This window comes from Phyllobates terribilis, unplaced genomic scaffold (genome assembly GCF_046119375.1).
Source record: "Phyllobates terribilis strain yellow unplaced genomic scaffold, ASM4611937v1 Scaffold_11__3_contigs__length_659146591, whole genome shotgun sequence".
Taxonomy (NCBI): Eukaryota; Metazoa; Chordata; class Amphibia; order Anura; family Dendrobatidae; genus Phyllobates; species Phyllobates terribilis.
This window is the reverse complement of record NW_027362771.1, coordinates 395040815-395056147: the sequence shown is the minus strand read 5'-3', so window position 1 is coordinate 395056147 and position 15333 is coordinate 395040815. Positions and strand designations below refer to the sequence as shown.

General features: G+C 39.9%; 1 protein-coding gene across 3 annotated transcripts in view; it reads right to left on the bottom strand.

Moving 5' to 3' along the window:
- Nucleotides 1-15333, bottom strand: part of MYO5C (myosin VC) — a 205272-nt gene that overhangs the window by 69839 nt on the left and 120100 nt on the right. For all 3 annotated transcript variants that reach the window (XM_073653029.1, XM_073653031.1, XM_073653030.1), the window contains exons 13-18: nt 13379-13504; nt 11645-11728; nt 9939-10073; nt 8583-8680; nt 5365-5451; nt 5062-5173 (exon numbers count right to left, since the gene is read on the bottom strand). In XM_073653029.1, coding sequence (XP_073509130.1) covers nt 5062-5173; nt 5365-5451; nt 8583-8680; nt 9939-10073; nt 11645-11728; nt 13379-13504 — 642 coding nt within the window. The remainder of the gene's footprint in view (nt 1-5061; nt 5174-5364; nt 5452-8582; nt 8681-9938; nt 10074-11644; nt 11729-13378; nt 13505-15333) is intronic.

The window sequence follows — 15333 nt, the reverse complement described above, 5'->3', positions numbered from 1 at the left end:
TTACAAATCCTTTTCCTCTATAGTAAAGCTAGCTAGCAATCATGTATAGAACTACCGTGGCCAACATCTATTTCACACAAACATTTGCAATGTTTCAATCCACAAGTTGTCTTTGAAGTTTGAGAAAAACCCATTGGAGGTTGAAACAATGTACATGTTTATGTCATTGGCTGCAGCCACGTAATTGTAAAAACGATTTTACACCCCAAATACATACATTTAAAGGGAATCTGTCAGGAGGATCAACTCTCCTAAGCAGTCTATATGGGCATGCAGGTCATAGAAAGCTGAATAAAACGATACCTGTGATAATCTGTGATAGGTTGTCTTATTCCAGAGAAATCCACATTTTTCTTATATGTAAATGAGCTGTGGGCTGGACACTGATCTGCATGAGAATCTCTTCTGATCTCACTGCAGAGCTGTGTGTAATTAAAACTGACACATCTTTAGGTTCCTCTCAGCTTCAGCTTCCATCTCACCAGCAGACAGGGCCGCAATAGAGCAGAGCTGTGAGAGCTGCAGCTATTGTGTTTGTAAGAAGACAAAGTTCAGTTCTACTGTTCTGGGTTAGTTACTTGTCTCACACTGATAATGCCCCCTTTTATTTAAAATAAGCACTGGAGGCAGAGTTATCTTCCAGGCAACATCCTCCCCATAGCCTAAAACAGCTCATTTACATAAAAGAAAAACGTGAATTTCTCTGGAATACGCAGATATCAAGGTATCATTTTATTCAGCTTCCTATGATCTGCACGCCCATATATATGGCTTAAGAGGGTTGATCCTACTGACAGATTCCCTTTAAATGTATGTATTTGGGGCTACAAATCATTTTTACAATTAGATTTAATTAAAAAATGTCATCATTTCGCTTTGCTTCCTGCACATTCAACATTGATGTGTTCTGTGGTCATAAATCAACTGAGAGGAGCTCAGAAAATGACACAAAAAGAGATAAAAACTCTCTTTTTGACTGTTATAGCAGGCTGACTGACGAATTCTCATTTAATTATTCAGTCAAACATACCTGGCTGAGTTAATACAGCCAGTCCCTGATACATGGCAGCATGTATCAGCTGACAGGTTCGCTTTAAGTAAAAAAATGTCCTCAAAATTGAACTACAAAAGCTTAGATGCCTGTTATGGCAACAGAAGTCTGATGCATCAGTGAAGTGGTAAGAACTCTGAGATGCTAGATGTCACTGAGTGCATCCTGATACACTGATTCCTAGACTTATTTGGCAGCTCTAGGTTACATACAGTGGCATGTAAAAGTTTTGGCACCCCTGGTCAAAATTACTGTTATTGTGAACAGTTAAGCAAGCTGAAGATGAAATTATCTCTAAAACGCCTAAAGTTAAAGATGACATATTTCCTTTGTATTTTGGGCAAAAAAATATTATATATATATATATATATATATATATATATATTCATCTTTTACATTTTAAAAAGTGCAAAAAGGAAAATGGACAGGTGCAAATGTTTGGGCACCCTGCATAGTTAGTATCTCGTAGCACACCCTTTTAAAAGTATTACAGCTTGTAAATGCTTTTTGTAGCCAGACAAGAGTCTTTCAATTCTTGTTTGAGGGATTTTCATCCATTCTTACTTGGAAAATTCTTCCTGTTCTGTGAGATTCCTGGGTCATCTTGCATGCACTACTATTTTGAGGTCTAGCCACAGATTTTCAATGATATTCAGATCAGGAGACTGTGAGGGACATTGTAAAACCTTCAGGTAGCGCCTTTTGAGGTAGTCTATTGTGGATTTTGATGTGCGTTTAGGATCATTATCTGATTGCAGAAGCCATTCTCTTTTCAACTTCAGCTTTTTAACAGATGGTGAATCCATTCTTCCCTCTACTCGTAAAATTAACTGCAACACAACCCCAAAGCATGATTGAGCCACCCCCATGCTTAATGGTTGGCGAGATGTTCTTTTCCAGAAATTCTGTGCCCTTTTTTCTCCACATGTTGTATACCTTTGATCATTGTGGCCAAAAAGTTCTATTTTAAACTCATCTGTCCACAGGACTTGTTTCCAAAACGCATCAGGCTTGTTTAGATGTTCTTTTGCATACTTCTGATGTTGAATTTTATGGTGAGGACGCAGGAGAGGTTTTCTTCTGATGACTCTTCTATGAAGGCCGTATTTGTGCAGGTGACTCTGAACAGTAGTCTGCTAAATCTTTCTGAAGGTCTTTTGCAGTCAAGAGGGGTTCTGATTTGCCTCTCTAGAAATCCTACAAGCAGCTCTCACTGAAATTTTGCTTCGTCTTCCAGACATTATCTTGTACTCCACTGTTCCTGTTAACTGCCATTTATTAATTATATTTCAAATTGATTTAAAGGCAACTTGAAAACGCTTTGCTATTTTCTTAGGCAGCTGCTTAGAAGAATCCATGACTGCTGTTTTTTGGCATAAGGTTAGAGGAGGCTGGGTTTTTATAAAGCTAGGAAATTTGCATCATCTTGCCTTTCTTAACAATGATGGTGAACAAGCCATAACCCTAACAGGCTAATTAAAGTCTAAAAACCTAGGTCAAAGTTATCTGAGTACACAAATCTCCAAGGGTACTCTTTTGCATTGGCCCATTTTCCTTTCTGTAATTTTTAAAATGTAAAAAATGAAAATATATACTTTTTTTGCCTAAAATACAAAGGAAATGTGTCATCTTTAACTTTAGGCGTTTTAGAGATAATTTCATCTTCAGCTTGCTTAACTGTTCACAATAATAGTAATTTTGACCAGGGGTGCCCAAACTGTTACATGCCACTGTACACACACATATATATATACACATACTCTAATATACTGTATATACATATATATATATATATATATATATATACATACATACATACATACATACAGTTGAAGTTTACATACACTATATAAAAAGACACATATGCATTTTTTTCTTAATACCTGACATGAAATCAGAATAAACTTTTCCTGTTTTAGTTCAATTAGGATTACCATAATTTTTATTATTTGCCAAATGCAGAATAATGAGAGAGAGAATGTTTTAAGGCATTTTTATTACTTACTGCAAAGTCAAAAGTTTACATACATTTTATTAGTATTTGGTGCCATTGCCCTTAAACTGAATGACTTGGGTCAAACGTTTGGGACATCCTTCCACAAGCTTCTCACAATAGTTGGTCGGAATTTGGGCCCATTCCTCCTGACAAAACTGGTGTAAGGCTGTGTGCCCACTATGCATTTTTTAAGCAATTCTGCTGCATAAACACTTAAAAAACGCTTGGTAGAAGGTCTGCCATGTTCCTCAATGATAATCCACATGTGCTGTGCACATGCTGCGAAATTTCCACTGCTAAAATAAAAATAAATATTATACTTACCTTCTGATGGCCCCCGGTGTCTTTGTCCTGGCTTGCCGGCAGCTCGCGGTAGACTAAAAGGACCTGTGGTGACGTCATTTAGTCATGTGACGGGTCACGCAACCGCTGACGTCGGCAGGTCCTTTAATCTACCGCGAGCTGCCAGCAAGCCAAGACAAGGACACCGGGAGCCATCAGAAGGTAAGTATAATATTTATTTTTTATGTTTTACCATTCTTTCGGTCACACTATATAAATCCATGCCATTTGCAAGTGATTTGTCAAGCACTTTACAAGTGATGCTAAAATTGCTTGGAAAGCGCTTGACAACCCGCATGCGGAAATACATGTGAAGAACCCTTCACTTCCGCTTGTCCCTGGCAGGAAAAACGCATGTACAATCCGCATGCGTTTTTTCTGCCAGGGAGATGCAGAAACGCTCAGAAAAAATCCGGAGCATTTCTGAATCGTGGGCACATAGCCTTACTGTTCCAGGTTTGTAGGTCACCTTGCTCGCACCTGCCTTTTCAGCTTTGCCCATAAATTTTCAATAGGATTGAGATCAGGGCTTTGACTTTGTTATCCTTAAGCCACCTTGTTACCATTTTGCCAGTATGCTTCGAGCCATTGTCCATTTGGAAGACCTATTTCTGCCCAAGCTTTAACTTCCTGGCTGATGTCTTGAGATGTTGCTTCAGTATTGCCACATAATCTTCTCTTCTCATGACGCCATCTATTTTGTGCAGTGCACCTGACCCTCCTGCGGCAAAACAACCCCACATGATGTTGCCACCCCCGTGTTTCACAGTTGGAACAGTGTTTTTAGGCTTTCAAGCTTCTCCGTTTTTCCTCCAAACGTAACGAGGGTCATTATGCCCAAAAAGTTAAATTTTAGTTTCATCAGACAACAGGACATGTCTCCAAAAATTAAAGTCTTTGTTCCTGTGTGCATTTGCAAACATTAATATGGCTTTTTTATGTTTCTTTTGGAGTAATGACTTCTTCCTGGCAGAGTGGCCTTTCAGGCCATGTTGATACAGTACTCGTTTCACTGTGGATATTGACACAATCTTACCAGCTTTCGCCATCATCTTCACATGGTGTTTTGCTTTTGTCCTCGGGTTGATATGCCCATGTCGGACCAAAGCACGTTCATCTCTGGGACACAGAACCCGTCTCCTTCCTGAGTGGTATGATGGCTGGTCATTCCCATCTTATTTGTACTTGCATATAATTGTTTGTACAGATGAACAAGACACCTTCTGGTATCTTGAAATTATACCCAAGGATGAGCCAGACTTGTGCAAGTCCACATTTCTCTTCCTGATATCTTGGCTGATTTCTTTAGACTTTCTCATGATGCTACACAAAGAAGAAGTGTGTTTCAGGTGTGCATTAAAATACATGTACAGGTGTTTCTCTAATTAACTGAGATGTTGCAAAAAAAAAAACGATCAGAAGCTTCCAAACACATGACATCATCATATGGGCAGTCCAGAATTGTTTATTCATTTCAGATATTGAGAAAAACATGCAAACATGCATATGTGTCTTTTTATATAGTGTATGTAAACTTCTGGTTTCAACTGAATATGTATATATATATATATATATATATATATATATACATTAATTAGAGGAATATATTCTTGCAGCACTACTAGCTCATTGGACATGCTTAGCACCATTCTGACCATGATCTGTGCCATACCTGGATTAGTCTCTGCAGTACAACTTTGCAGATATTTTTCTTATCACTCAGTGACAACTCCTGCTGTGTCATTAGGATGCTGTAACGCCCATAAAATTCTATATATGTCCACCTGAAAAGAAATGACGATGATTACATGAAGGCAAATTATTTTAGTTTAGAGATGACAAGATGAAGAAGCGGGTTCTCAGAGACAGCCAATTATTCACAATGTCATTTTTAATAGAACCTGATGGAGGTGTTCAGGTATAGTGTGGAGAAGTCACAGACATTGTATTTTTAAGTGTATATATGGAGATATACCTGGAGGGATAGCTTTGTGCACTTATTCGGATGGTTTCCAAGACACCACAAGCTCTTAGTTGCTGGACCACTCTTTTCGAGTCAAATCTGTGACACGGTATATAAATAAGTATTATAAAGCAAATATGTAGCAGTAAAACCTTGCAAGTAATAAGCAATACAAACTGTGATGGTGTGATATGGTATGTGGGTATCATTTTGTGTATATTTATATTTTACTGATTTTCAAAGTGTTCTCTTGTTGCTCTGTGTCCCCCTAATGTTGACTTCTCTTGTAGGTTGAGTTGATATTTGTTAATTGATGAATAGCTGTTATTCATCATCTGATACCAGCTCCTACAGCTTATTATACTGTTATCTGTGCACAGGGTCAGTGAATAATGCTGTTTGCTAATATGCTAATGACATATTGAACCAGGCCAGCTTGTTGATTTTGTAAAGCAATGGAAGGACCAACAATGCCACCTTCCCCCCTGACCAGTGAATGAGGAGAAGGGACTTTTAAATATCACAGCCAGGAGAGACACTGGATGGTGTGTGGGACAATGACGTGAGGACAGCATGTCAGAGAGAATGGGAGAAACCTGGATGACTTTAGAAATACTTCTGGAAGGAATATATACGGAGTAGCATATGGACTATTTTATCCTCTGTCTTCTGGATTGTTGGACTCTCATCTCCCAAGGCATTTGTCCCATTACCGGACTGTATTCGTGTTTCTGGACTATTTTTATCCTCTGTGTGCTGGCTTGTATATGGACCTTTCAGTTTTGCCTATAATAAAGTTCTTGGAATTGTTCAATCTTCTTTTGCTCTGTTGAATGTGTGATACTGGAGAAGGACCCCGTGACACAAACATATATAAATTATACATTACATTATTGCCATTTTTATATTAAAGGGAACCTTTTTAAGCCGTCTATATGGGCACGCAGGTCATAGAAAATTGAATAAAATGATACCTTGATATTTGAAATCCGATGTTTTATTCCAGAGAAATCCACATCTTGTTTAATATGTAAATGAGCTGTTAAGATCTATGGCCTGGACATACTAGAGATCTTCTTGAGAATCTTATTTTAAAAGAATGGGGGCATTACCAATGTGAGACACGTAGATCAGGAGAGCAGGGAGAGGCCATTACTTATCACACTGATAACGTCTCCTTTCATTTAAAATAAGCTCTGGAGGAAGTAAAGTTAATGCTGGCAATGATAGAAAGATAAATTAAAAGGGAAAAAACAAACAAAATATAATTCTTTATTACTACTCAATAAAAAAAGGTGAAAGTCAGTTTTTTCTTCCTTTGGGGGTAGTGACTACCTTCATATTTGGCTGAGCACTCCGATCAGTCTAAGAGTGAATTCAGATGTCTGTGAAACATGTTCCGTGTTCAGAGTGTGATGTATGAACTGGCCAATGGGTCTCCCGACCTGAATTCAGCAATCTTATAGGCATATATCAGTGCAGCACAGTGGCTCAGTGGTTAGCACTGTTGTTTTGCAGCGTTGGGGTCCAGGATTCAAATCCCACCCACACCTATAAGGAGTTTGTATGTTCTCCCCGTGTTTGTGTGGGTTTCCTCCAGTTTCCTCTCACACTTCAAAGACATACTGATAGGGATTCTAGATTGTGAGCCCAATGGGGACAGTGCCGATAATGTATGTAACGTGCTGTGGAATTAATAGCATTATACATGGTGAGTAAAATCAATAAAATAAATATATGAGGCTGACGACTTCGGGAGACCAGCGGCCAGTCCCATACACTACGATCCGTAGAAGGACCATGTTTCATATACGTCTGCATTCTGCCTAAGGCATTTTTTGCTTAATTTGGAAAATATTTACTTTTGAACATGTTTTTTTCCATTTTCTCATTATTTGCAGATCATTAATATGTCTATCAATCCTGTTATTTCCATAATTCCACAACTTTTCCTTCTTGGGATGCTTTCACACTGCATTCAGGTACCCGTTCAGAGGCTTTGTCGGGGCTTACATCCGAACCCCCCACAAAATGGGAAGTGGCCACAGGTGCTTCATTTAAGTGATTCCTGAAAAGTGGGCTGAAGATAGAGAACACAGGATGGTGCAGCTAAAGTGTCATTTTAAGCTGGGAAGATTGGAAGTCACCAACTCTGTTTGTCAAAAATCACACCAACTGTACCGCTGAAAATGAAGGCTGGAGACATGTCACTGTTCTGTCGTTTAAAGAACAATGTCAACAATTTAGGTTTTCTGCTGTGTGTTTTTACAACCGTTAGTAAAGACGAGTTTGACTTTATAGACTGTTGTCGTTCCCTGTTCGCGGGATGCAGAGAACCAAAGCCACGCAATGCATGGAGGGCCAGAGGAGCAGTGAAGTGTCCACTGTAACAACAGCATCACACACATGCCGGAGTCAACCTCCATTTTTCTGTAACAAGCCGAAGTGCGGAAACAGTGTCCCCCACCTATGGCTTATGCCTCAGACACATTTACATGTACAGGGCTGGGGATTTAGATGAGGCAGTGCTCCAAAGCGATCATTGCTAATCCCCATAAGGGAGGTTAAGAGGATGGAAATTAAGGAGGTGGAATGGTGCAATGAGCCCTTGGACACGCCAAGGATGCACTGAGGATCGCTCATTTACATATGTAATGAAATGGTTTTCACAAAATTAAGCTAATAATATCTTCAGTACACGTATGATTTTTATAGTGGCAAGTCCCCTGTATGAATGTCTGAATAGTTCAATCTCAGTTTTGGGAGTGACAGACTCCCTATAAAACCTCTTTAAACACTTCTGCAGACCAAGTAAATTACTACATGGCAGTATTATTCCCCAATTACAGTACCCTCTTTCAGCAGGATAATGAACCCTGCTACATTGCAAAAATTGTTGAAAATTGACTTAATGAACACAACAAGAAGTGTTGACTCGGCCTCCAAATATCAAGGTCTCAATTCTATGGAGCATCTGTAGGATTTACTGGAGACACAAATTCAATCCATGGAGGCTTCACCTCACAATTTATAGGATCTTCTACTAATGTCTTGGAGTCAGATGGCACAAAGCACTTTCAAGGTCTTGTGATGCTCATGCCTCGACTGTATAGAGCTGTTTTAGTATCATGATGGATAAATGCACAGTATTTGTCAGGATGTTTTAATGTCGTGGCTGATTATTGCATATACATAAAACATACAAGCTGCTTAATTTGCTTCATACTTACTCAAAAGGCAGCTTTTCATCATTGGGTTTTATGCATCGGACATAATGAGGAGTGGTGGCATTAAGTGTCTCCATTAGTAAACACAGAGAGCTGCGAAACTGAAATTACAGAGAAACATATGATACAGAACACAGAAGACATGAGCTACCGTGTACAAGCTACTACAGGTCAAAAAAGCAACAAATGCTTTCAAGCAGCTAAGTCCTCTTTTCTATTATATCACATAATAGGGATATTACTACTTTTATTAGAACTTGGCATTCCTTCATATTTTTATAACTGGAGTAGTATCCCACTTGAGCACCCACCTTTGACTCTAGTGTGCCACGCAGTCTTCCCTTTTTTTTACTTTTTTATTATATACATATGTAACTCATTCCCACTTGCCATGAAGACAGCTATTAGAAGTGAAGGGCAAGAAAGGAAGGGAGAACAAGGGAGGAGTGCGGAGATAAATTGCTAGCTTGTTATAGAATGATTTTCTACATTACAAAAGGTGTACTTGGTAGTGTACAAAGAGGACGGGACCCCATAACAAAGCTAAAAATAATATGGTTTGTACAAACTATATAAGCTATGCCGATCCATAGGATAGTGAATATATTATTGACTGGTGGGGTCCAAACACAGAGATCCCTGCGATGCCGAGAAATTAACTGCTGGGGTCCTATAGAAAAGGAATACAGAAGATGCATACATGCTTGACATCAGCTCCATTCAGATGAGGTACAGTGAAGCTCATTGTTGGAATTGGTGGGGGTCCCACAATCATCGTTAAGTATGGATAGGGGATTACTTACAAACTTGGCATACACCCTTTAAGCCCCCATAAGGATCTTCTTGACATCACCACACTATAAACCACAGGACCAAGTTAGTACTACTGTCCTAATCTTCCTTTCACTACTCAAGTACATTTCTACTCTTCTTCCAAACACTGCAGAACCTCAGAAAACCACATCCCTGTACAGGTGGCCCCCACACATTAAATGTAGATGAGACGACTCTTTAATGGGCCTTCTCTTAAAGGATCCATAACAGCCATGTCGGGCAGTCTACCTGGTACATACATCCTTTCTGTGCAACATTTTCTATTTCAAAAATCTACCAGATGTAAATGGCAGATTGTATGGCAATATATAGTCCTTGTGCTGCATACACATCAGTATGGACTTGGTGCATTTCCTACAAAAACTGAGCATTTTCACTGACAGAAATGATAAATTACACAAGCTATTTCATCATAACTGAAAAATGCAAAGACATAAGAGCAGACAAATTAAAGTAGAATTCTTAAGGACGGAGAATGGATCATTTTCATGGCTATATAAAGTTTAACCACAAAATTGACAGTACCTTGTTGCCCACTGTCATTCTTAACTCTTTGTTTGCTGACTTGATCACGGGCCTTGCAGATTTCACCTTTATAGCTGCACTGTAAGGTTTAGTGGTCACAGTGTTATCTTGAAAAAAATTTGCGCAAAGCTGGAACTGGAATTGTTAAGAACAAAGAAAAGCATTGTTTCCCTTTTTCAGCTTAAAACGTGATAAACACTATGGAAAATATATTATGATAGAGAATGATAATTGTTCCCTGAAACTCAGAGCACATATTGATTTTACTTTAATATTTTCTAGGTAATGAGGAATATTGTTGGTACCGTGAGCTCCCTGAAATCATAGCTCTGGACAAATCTGAGATCGACTATGCACTACAGAATATACAATGAAAAGGATCACCATCCAAATATTCCCAAGTTATTACATTTTCATTGTTCGAACATCTATGTGAGCCATGAAATCCTATTAACCGACCAAACAATACATGGTCTGTAGCCCCTATAATACTAACAACACCAAAAAAGTTCAATTAGGGAAAAAGAGGTGGAACGAACGGGGAGAAAGAACCCCTATACTATAAGTAATTACCTCTATTATCCTGTAGATAATCCCAGACTGACAAGAAAAGGGGTTTGAATCAAAACATGTATAAATTTTATTGCACAATATTACATTTAATTACACAGTAGCGATAAAAAAGTGTAAAAATGGATGGGGAGGGGAGAGGACAGCTAGAGAAGACAGGGTAAGACAGGAATACCCTGTTCAGAGACTAACATCCCCAGAGACAGCTTACAATGTATACCAGGTGTAAATATGAGCTGTCAACTAAATAGTATGATGATATAAGGTCCTGGCAAAAATCATGCCAGGTAATGTCAGATCTACCAATGATATAATGGAAGCACAACATGGAACCTATGTGCACAACAATAGTGGATTATAAGTTAAGACATGACTTTTAGAAAAGATCCATGTCATCAAGTCAATGAGATTATATGGTTTCCATTACCTTGAGTCATTATTGGTAGATACTAGGACAGCGTAGAGTAAGGTGCTGGGGATGCCTGGTATACATTGTAAGCTGTCTCTGGGGATGTTAGTCTCTGAACAGGGTATTCCTGTCTTACCCTGTCTTCTCTAGCTGTCCTCTCCCCTCCCCATCCATTTTTACACTTTTTTATCGCTACTGTGTAATTAAATGTAATATTGTGCAATAAAATTTATACATTTTTTGATTCAAACCCCTTTTCTTGTCAGTCTGGGATTATCTACAGGATAATAGAGGTAATTACTTATAGTATAGGGGTTCTTTCTCCCCGTTCGTTCCACCTCTTTTTCCCTAATTGAACTTTTTTGGTGTTGTTATCTATGTGAGCCATGTCTATGCATTGGGTCAGTATTGCAGTACAGCCCCAAAACAGTCAGTTTTTTCTTATATGACAATCATACTTTTTTATCTTTGCTTTGCTTGTAAACATGTCATCTAGCAGAAAAGTTAAGCAGATCTTTTAATAAAGTAATCAGCTGACGGAGAGTCGCCTGACATGTGATGTGAACAGACTGAACTCTTCAGCAAAGCAGACCTAATAGCGGTGTGAAGAGAGGCTACGACATCAGTAGTAAATACACATAACATGAAGCAGAGCAGAAAATAAAGAAAGGGCAACAACAAGCTGAAACATCGCTAACCTGAATCATGAAATGAGAAACATACAAACCTTACTAGTTTTTAGCAGATCTATTAACACTTCATAAACCGTGTCACGATTCTTCTCCAAAAATCCATCACACTTATATTCTACCTGTGAATTTTACAAGGAACTTACTTAGTTATTAGAGATTTATGCTATCATTATTCCTATACAAGTTTCAGCTCCAAACAAAGCAGCGTCCATAAATCCTGATTCACACATGCAGTTTTTGATGCAATTCCCTTTGTAGTTTGTGATGCAGTTTTTTTTTTAAACAGAGGATCCAAAAGAGAAAAATCTTTCATTTTCTGTCCTTCGGGATCCACTCCTGCATTTGGGTTGGTTTTGGTGCATCAAAAACTAAACTGTGTGTGTGAATCCAGCTTTTATCGCATATTATTCAATTTTACCTTTACAGATTAAGAATGATCAACGTAAGTGAAAAGTGACAAAACCAATGAGAGCGCTGTTACACTCCATACTAATTTAATCGTGGGAACGTGGCCTTACTGTCAGGTGTTTGGTTTTTTTCAGTGTGTCTTTTTACATTTAGGGCTTGTCTGAAAGGGTTACTCCCAGAACAGCAAGTTGTGCACTATCCGTATGATAGAAGATTACTTGTTCATTGCTGGGGTTCCGACAGCTGGGACCTCCAGTGATCCCGAGAAAGGGGGTCTGCAGAGTGCCCTATTGGATAGAGTGGAGGTGCCCATGTGCTCCGCTATTTCCAGCAGTCCCAAAGACAATGAACAGAGTGGAAGCCAAGCAGGCGCACTTCCGCTCCAGTCAACACGCGGCTCTGCAGAAGGTCGTTCACCTGATCGGGGGGAGTTCCAGCAGTCAGACCACAAGTGATCATTAAGCCCTATGAATTGCTATTTTGGGAATAACCTTTAAATCTAAAGTGGTGCTGAATTTTTTGGAATAATTGGAATTTAGAACTACTATTATTATTATTATTATTATTACTGGAGGACAAATCTTCAAAGTGTGAAAGAAAACATTGGTAAAATATACTTAAAGGAGAAAAGTGGACCCCAAATATTTCCTTTAGTGTAAAATAGCAAAATCAGATAGCGCTCTCCTTCTCTGGGTCCAACACCAGCTCTCTGGCACTGCTTTAGTCTCAGTCTTTTGGCCGCAGCAGTGATATCACGTCGACAAGCAAACATCACTACTAACAATACCAATCACTGAGCTCAGCCGCTTGTGCCGTCTACATCAGATTAGTTGCAGCGGTGATATGAGCTGTCAATGTGATCTCACCACTGCAGCCAAAACACTTGGACCAGAGTAGTGGCAGAGAGGCAGTGTTGGACCCAAGGAGGGGTGAATACTGTTTTACATTATAAGAAATAATTGGAGTCCACTTTTCTAAATGTAGAAAACCCTTTAATTGCTAATGATTCATGTAACTGTTATTGATATGACTGATATTATAAAAAATATAAGCACACTTTTTAATTAGTAATAATGATGGCATTTGCATGATATTCTTTTGAAGACTGACCATTTTGTTCAAATAGCAATCTCAATATTTCTGTACAAGTCTATATCCTATACTACATCAGATTACATACTACATTATATGAGAGACATACAAAAACTGAATATAAGAAATATCTAAAGTCTTTTTCTAATGTTTGCATTCCTGTTGATTCTAGCTAGATCCCTTTGTACAGTGAATCTATGATGGAATGACTGAACATTACTGAAAGCCTTAGTTACAGATTAGCTGCTGCACTTCTTGTGTCAGTTTACCTGATCGGCAAAGTGCTGGATAATAAATGATCTATTGGACATTCTTGGCTTCTCAAACAATGGGTTCTTGTTGATGTAGTTGTTGTAGAGTTTCTGCAGCCAGTTTTCATCAGTTCCTTGTGGTAGCTGGGAAATACAATAGTGTAGGTTAATATAATCCACTAGAGGGAGCCCTGCAGTAATCTCAGGGAGTAACACCATATATAGTTGTCGTTAGCAAACAGTTTATCCACTAGAGGGAGCCCTGCAGTAATCTCAGGGAGTAACACCATATATAGATGTCGTTAGCAAACAGTTTATCCACTAGAGGGAGCCCTGCAGTAATCTCAGGGAGTAACACCATATATAGATGTTGTTAGCAAACAGTTTATCCACTAGAGGGAGCCTTGCAGTAATTACAGGGAGTAACACCATTTATACATGTAGCCAGTAGGCAGCAAACAAAGAAAATTACAGTATTCACAATTAAGCTTCCATAAATAACAGGCACAATAATCCTCCACTGCTAACTAGCAAACTATATCTAACAGCTATTAGAAAGTAAATCTACAACAATATACACAGATCCCAAATGTATTATTACTAAGGATGGGCGAACCAGTGGTTGTTCAGGTCCGTCGGGTTTGGCTGAACTTTACAAAAAAAAAAGTTTGGTTCGGGTACCAGAACTTAATCTTGAATCCCATTCAAGTGAAAGGGGGCCTGAACATCCAGCAGTTCCCATGCTGTGCTCTGTGTGACAGCATGGGAAACACCGGCTCTGACCGGCGGTAACCTTACTGAAGTCACCGCAGGTGACAGTCGCTGGGTATTGATGGTTCCCAGGCTGTCACACAGAGGACAGCGTGTGAGTCAGCAGCTGTGACCGGCGGTGACAAGGTTACCGCCATCCAGGTGCTGGCTGATGGCTACTACTGTCATCAGCATCTGATGAGAGTATTCACCAGCCGGCGCCTGTGTATAGCGCTAGAGACCAAGAAGAAGATGGACGTGGATTACTTTGTGGGATCCTTTTATTAATAAATGGGTAAACGAGAGCTAGTGTGGGGGGGTCTTTATTCAAATTTAAAAAAAATTCTGTGAGTGAGTGTTTATTTATTTTTACTACTGGGTTAGTAATTGGGTGTCTAACAAATACCTCTTCATTACTAACCCCAAAAACAATTACCCCAGTTGCCACGGCACCAGGGAACCCAGGAAACACTGAGGCTAAGCACCAGAATTGGCGAATCAAATATGAACCCATTCTACGCCCGGATGGCAAGCATTTTCATTGGTATATGGTCTCCCATGCTGGTATGTGCTGCCCCCATCCTGGTATTTGTGCTGCCCCCATCCTGGTATTTGTGCTGCCCCCATCCTGTTATGTGCTGCCCCCATCCTATCCTGGTATATATGGCACCCCTCATCCCTATCTTGGTATGCATGGCACCCCTCATCCCTATCCTGGTATGCATGGCACCCTTCACCCCCAATCCTGGTATGCATGGCACCCCTCACCCCTAATCCTGGTATGCATGGCACCCCTCACCCCCAATGCTGGTATGCATGGCACCCCGTACCCCCAATGCTGGTATACATGGCACCACTCATCCCCAATCCAGGTATGTATGGCACCCCTCATCCCAATCCTGGTATGCATGGCGCCCCTCATCCTGGTATGCATGGCTCCTTCATACCCAATCCTGGTATGCATGGCCCCCTCAGCCTTATCCTGGCATGCATGGCACCCCTCATCCCTATCCTAGTATGCATGGTTCCCTCACCCCCCAATCCTGGTATGCATGGTACCCGTCATCCCTATCCTGGTATGTATGTCACCCCTCATCCCTATCCTAGTATGCATGGTCCCCTCACCCCCCAATCCTGGTATGCATGGTACCCCCTAATCCTTATCCTAGTATGCATGGTCCCCTCACCCCCCCAATCCTGGTATGCATGGTCCCCTCACCCCC